This window comes from Cervus canadensis, chromosome 3 (genome assembly GCF_019320065.1).
Source record: "Cervus canadensis isolate Bull #8, Minnesota chromosome 3, ASM1932006v1, whole genome shotgun sequence".
In the NCBI taxonomy this organism is placed as follows: domain Eukaryota; kingdom Metazoa; phylum Chordata; class Mammalia; order Artiodactyla; family Cervidae; genus Cervus; species Cervus canadensis.
In genome coordinates, this window is record NC_057388.1 from 93832883 (window position 1) to 93838620 (window position 5738).

At 49.6% G+C, this 5738-nt stretch overlaps 1 protein-coding gene across 1 annotated transcript; it reads right to left on the reverse strand.

Moving 5' to 3' along the window:
- Positions 1-2040: 2040 nt before the first annotated feature.
- On the reverse strand, positions 2041-3195 carry LOC122438674 (transmembrane protein 243-like). Its single transcript, XM_043463787.1, has one exon. It carries the CDS (start codon positions 2851-2853, stop codon positions 2497-2499), a length of 357 nt encoding a protein of 118 aa, XP_043319722.1. The 5' UTR covers positions 2854-3195; the 3' UTR covers positions 2041-2496.
- Positions 3196-5738: the final 2543 nt, after the last annotated feature.

Genomic DNA, 5738 nt, shown 5'->3' on the forward strand with positions numbered 1-5738 from the left:
AAGAAAATATTAGAAAAGGAGAGGCATAGAGAATGAATTTTTAAGCTTCCCAATGCCAGGTTTGGGGCTTCCCAAGTAGCACAATAGTAAAGAATCCACCTGCCAATAGAGATGCAAGAGATGTGGGTTCGATCCCTGGGTCAGGAAGATCCCCTGGAGAAGGAAATGGCAACTCACGTCAGTATTCTTACCTGGGAAATCCCATGGATGGAGGAATCAGACAGGCCACAGTCAATGGGGTCACAAAGAGTCAAATATGACTGAGCACAACACAACATGCCAGTCTTGGAATTTCTAGAACAGACACTCTTCCTGGAGAGGGAGGGGGCCATTCCAGGAGCCCTCCTTCTCTGCCTTGAGGGTTGAGGGTATTTACTAGACCTGGTGTGACTGGCTGGGACCAGGCAGGGGTCACGGCCCATCAGATGGGAAAGGAGGGGGGCACTTTACCGGAGAGGCCCCAGGTGCCCACCCAATGAAGGGGGCCAGGTTCAATGCAGAAACTGAGTTTGGGGAGGGTTCTGAATTCCTAGGAAAGCCAGAGCAAATGAGGCATCGTTTCAAGAGATCTCTTCAGGATTTGGGGCCTATGGGTGTCCTTTTTGCTGTATTTCTAGGACTTTCTGCCCTTTCAAGGGTGGTTTGACCCATAGACTTGTGAACTCTCATTTGAAAGTGTGAAAGTGAGGTGTGGTTGGGAAGGTCTCAGGAGACCAGGGGCACAGAGGCAGGAGCGCTGAGGGTCCCACACAATCCTACCCCCAGCTGACTCTACACCGGTATGATGGCAGAGGGCTGAGACCCAGGGACAAGGACTGGAAGAAGCAGATATAGCTGGAGACCGGGGGCAGGTGGCCACCCACATTCACCGCTTACCTTTAAAGCTGAGATCCCAGGGAATAAAGCCCACCCCCACGCCCGCTTTCAGGGAAGACACTCAGAGACTTATCCAGATTCAAGGAAAGTTATGCTGGGCCCCTGTATGGGAAGGAGAGAGGGAGGGGCGGGCATGGTGCCAGGAAGGGAGAAGAGATCTTTGCCCGGTATCCAGTCTCAGCTAGCTGTCCCCAAGAGACCCTAGGAGTGGCTGACCCACACAGCCAGGCACTCATTGTGCAGGGCAGAGCCAATGTCCCCATCTTTGTGAGGACATCAAACTTACTAGGAAGGCACTGTGGAAGCATAATATTTTGGAAATAATGATAATACTGGGTTCCTCAGGCTAAAAAATAAAAGTTCACCATTTATAAAGGGAAGGATTTCACACTGCAGGTAGTTGAGGGGGTCGATGATGAGCGGAAATGGAAAATGTCAGAGCCTTGTGGATCTCCAAGAGGTGGCTGAACCCCACTTCCTGGGGAAAGAGTCCCTCAAGAGGACGGCAAGACCCTGAAGGGACCATCTGCACAATGGGTCCAAGTGGCAGGGACCCAGCAGCACCCTCCCAGGAGACTGAGGCAACTGAATAATTCCTGGGTCCTCAAGCCAAAAAATCAGAGAATCAGAGGTGGTCATGATGGCTGATGGCCTGAAATGATGAGGGCCTTCTCATGGGGACATATGTGAACTGAAGAACATGGAAAAGCCAGAAAACAGACAACTCCGGGGACACCTTTGAGCACAGCTGTTAGTCACTCAGTCATGTCCGACTCTTTGCAACCTCATGGACTGCAGCCTGCCAGGCTCCTCTGTCCATGGAATTCTTCAGGCAAGAATACTGGAGTGGGTTGCCATTCCCTTGTCCAGGGTATCTTCCCGACCCAGGGACTGAACCCGGGTCTCCTGCATTGCAGGCAGATTCTTTACCATCTCAGCCACCAGGGAAGCCCTGAGTACAAGTGACTCAAGGCCAAATGGGACCTTTCCTAAAGCCCTGGCATGACCCATGTGCTCCCGAACTTAGCCACAAACTCCAGGAAAGGGGGAAACCCCAGCTGGAAAGGTTGAACATCTACCATCCTAGTAGAATGAAGGGTCACAATAAAAAATGAATGTTTTTTCCTCTTTGCCCACCTACATTTTTTTTTTGTATAAATTATTTTATTTGTTACTGTAATTAGATCTACACAATCAAAGTTGTCTTTTCACCGTCTGTGTTTTGTTAACGTGAAATTGTAGTTATAAGCAAAAGTTGGTTGCCTAGGGAACAATAATTGTATATTCAGTTTAACAGAAATAAAAGAATATTTGTCTTAAAATGCAAGATTGTTTGTTACATAGCCTTGTGCCATGCAATTACTTTATATAAAAAATTTCAAAAGTGAAAATGACTTGTGCTTTAAGGGGTAATGTTTAAGTGCAGCATCGGCTCCTTAAAGAAAAAGCAAAGTGATATAGGATATGTCTCCCCTGCAAGAGGGAATTTAGATTTACAATTAACATCAAAATCATGTATCAGCGTTTTGCAGGAGACTCTTCAGCATACCTTATCCAGCTCTTATTCGAGTCCAAATGTATTGCTTTGAAGAGACCTGGTGAGTGTATCTCTCGGCAGCCTCACTTTCCCACATCATGGAAGTACAGATTCGCACATATACATAACATGATGATAGAAAATAAGATATAGTAAATAAGGTTTCTAAATTTCGGTTCTAAATCTCCTTGTTGATACCAGTAGATAAGTATGCAGGCAGTGATACTGCTCAAAGAGATGCAGACAGCAAAAAATATATTCAACGGTTTTGGAGGTAGTTGAGGGAAAACAAAAGCACTAATCAGCGTTACTAGGATCAATAAAGATGTTAAGCTGCCAACAACTAAACTGATGATTCGATCCTTGGCAGACGTCTCTCCGAACAGAGGTCTGTTGTCCAGGCCACTTGTGCCGTAGGTCCTGGTGGAAAAGTCCTCCATTTTAGGGTTTCGTCACTGTCCCCGAGCCAGCATTGCCTCCCGGAGTCCCGGGTCTACGACTCGCGGCGCCGCCGCTCACCGAGCGCTCATCGCCGAAGCCCAGGGAGGCCGGAGTCCCGGCGGCGGGGGTGGGCGCTCAGACCCGCGGGACGAGGCCGCTCCGCCCGAGCCTCTCTCCCCTCCTCATCGTGAGCAGCTCGGCGTCTCCAGCCCCCCCCCCGCGCACGCTCGGGAGTCCTGGCCGCACTGGGGAGCGCGGGTGCCGGTCCACGTCGGCGCGGGGATGCGGTGCCAGGCGTCGGGGAAAGAGAGAGAGAGAGACCTTCCGCGCGGGCGGCGAGAGTGTGCTGCGCGGCGGGTCCCCGGTCCGCTCCCACGGCCGGGACCCGCGGCCACTCTACATTTTTTTTTTTAATAGGAATTCAGCCTTGTTATCGAAACCTTAAGGAGGAGGGCTGATGCTTTACACAAGTAGAAAATTGCTCCAGGAGTAGCAACTGTGGTTGTGTGAGCCACAGACAAAGCAGAATGAGTGTTTGTCTTCCCCACACTCCACCTTCGAGCTCAAATCAGGGACTAGATATCATGGAGGTGCCCATGGTTGGCCGTTCTTCGCACCATCGCCAGTGTTATACTGGAGACAGTGGTGTCCTGGCACTGCGCTCCATTGCAGCTCTTCGGCTCTCGGTTGATGGCGGTGAGGGGTGGGGGGTGGGAGCCCAGAGCCAGAGACCTTCTAAGATCTGCGCTCTTGTGCTCCCCCCAAATTCATATGTTGAATCCTGATGCCCAACATGATGGTCTTTGGAAGTGGGGCCTTTGAGGGAGTGATTAGGACGTAAGGGTGGAGCCCTCATAAATGGAATTAGCGCCCTTATTAAAGAGACACCAGAGAATTTCTTCACCCCTTCTGCCCTGTGAGGACACAGCAGGAAGATGACCGTCTGTGAACCAGGAAGCAGGTCCTCAGCAGACACTGAGCCCACCAGCACCTTGATCTTGGACTTTCAGCCTCCAGAACAGTTGTTAAAGCCACTCAGTCTATAGTAGTTCTGTTATCACAGCCCAGACAGACTAAGACCATCTGGCATGTGTGGAATTCCCTTGTGATTTGCTTTACAAGAAGAGTGGCTTTAGCCTCTGGCCTTTTCTTCGCTCAATTTCTCTCGATAGGAGTTTGACCTAAATACTTTTTGCACGTGGCGTCCATCTTCTCGTTGAACATTTCTAAGGAGACTGAGAAGCAGCAGAGCTTGGGCTACATGTTGAAATGCTTCTCCTGAGAGGCACACCAGGTGGGCATCATGGGTGGTTTCTGCCCAGCTCTGACCAAGATCCACGTGAACTCAGTCCTCTGAATGCCGGTCTGGCAAAATATCAGCAGCTGACTTCAGAGCCCACCAGGGTAAACATTGCTTCTCCCTTTTTTCCCTTCATCTTCTTGCAGACATGTTTCTGGAAAGTAGGATTCTAGATGATGAAATATGGAAAGAACTATAGAAGAAACTAAGGTCCAGAGAAGGACAGAACCTGCTCCGCCCACACATCTCATCTCAGTGAAGGACACTAATGTCCTCCAATACCCAAGCCAGAGCGCAGTCCACCATATGCAGTTCTTCCTAAGTCCTGTCCACTTCACCTCCTAAATGTATCTCATGTGTGTCCAGTTGTCCAGGGGTGGCAAATTTATAATATTTATTTCATCTAAGCTAACTTCATTGAGTCAACTCTTAAAACATAAATCTAGTCTTGTCATTCTCCTTTTTAAAACTCTTCCTGACTCACCTGTGCCCCAAGGTTACAGTAAAATGAATCCTTGGCATGGCCTGTGATGGCTTTCACAATTTGCCTTCTCAGAGCCCCATGGCTCACCACTCCCCATCACTCTGAATGGCACACAACGGTAGGTCCTCCATGAAGAACAGTTGGATTGAATCACATTATCCAGACATATTCAGTATGTCTCAGTCATTAAGTTGTGACTTTGAACTCTTGGGCCAGGTCTTTGTCCACAAACAGGTGGAGACTCCAATACCTCCTCTTCCACCGGGCAGGCTTTCTGTGAGCCCCAGATGCCAGAAAATAAGAAAACACAGTTGATACAATCCTGGATGGAGAGGTTTGGAGTTTCTCACGTGCCCACTGCTCACCAGAGCAGCTCCTCAGGGATATTGCATTGGCCACCTTCCCCTTCGTAATGAGGACTTCCCAGGTGGCACAGTGATAAGGAATCTCCCTGCCAATGCAGGAGATGCAGGAGACTTGGGTTCAATCCCTAGGTTGGGAAGATCCCCTAGAGTGGGAAATGACAACCCAACCTAGTATTCTTGATGGGAGAATCCCACGGACAGAGGAGCCTGGTGAGCAACAGCCCACAGGGAAGCAAATAGTTGGACACAACCGAGCAACTGAGCACATACACTACACCTTTGTAATGACATTTCTTCCATGAAAAGGGCCCATGGAGAAGGACCATGGGAGAATTTGGGGAGAGAGAAGTGAGAGTCTGAAATAGAACTTGTCTTTGCCATCCTTTCTAAACAAGTTTTGCACTTTGGTGGGACAAAATAGACTGATGTTGGAGCTGAGATAGGAGGGAGAGAAAGCACCAGAGATCAAAGGGGAGAGTGGCTGCTAGACGGCTCAGGACGGCCCTGGGGCTTGAATCACCTACTTCTTGGTCACTTGGCTTTTGGCCTGGGATCCAACTGGACAGTCACAAAGGTCAGTCCTTACTGATGTCTGTTTCCTTCCTTCCCTCAGATCTGCTCTGGGTTGGAGCAAGGTGTGTAGAGGGCTGGGAAGTGGGGGTGGGACACAGCTGCTGACACCAAAGCAGAAGCACAGGGAACCTCCTGGTGGTCCGGAGGTTATGACTTTGCGCT

Bases quoted from the DNA above. Each gene is read 5' to 3' on its own strand.
- LOC122438674 (XM_043463787.1), bottom strand. From the start codon at position 2,853: ATGGAGGACTTTTCCACCAGGACCTACGGCACAAGTGGCCTGGACAAC.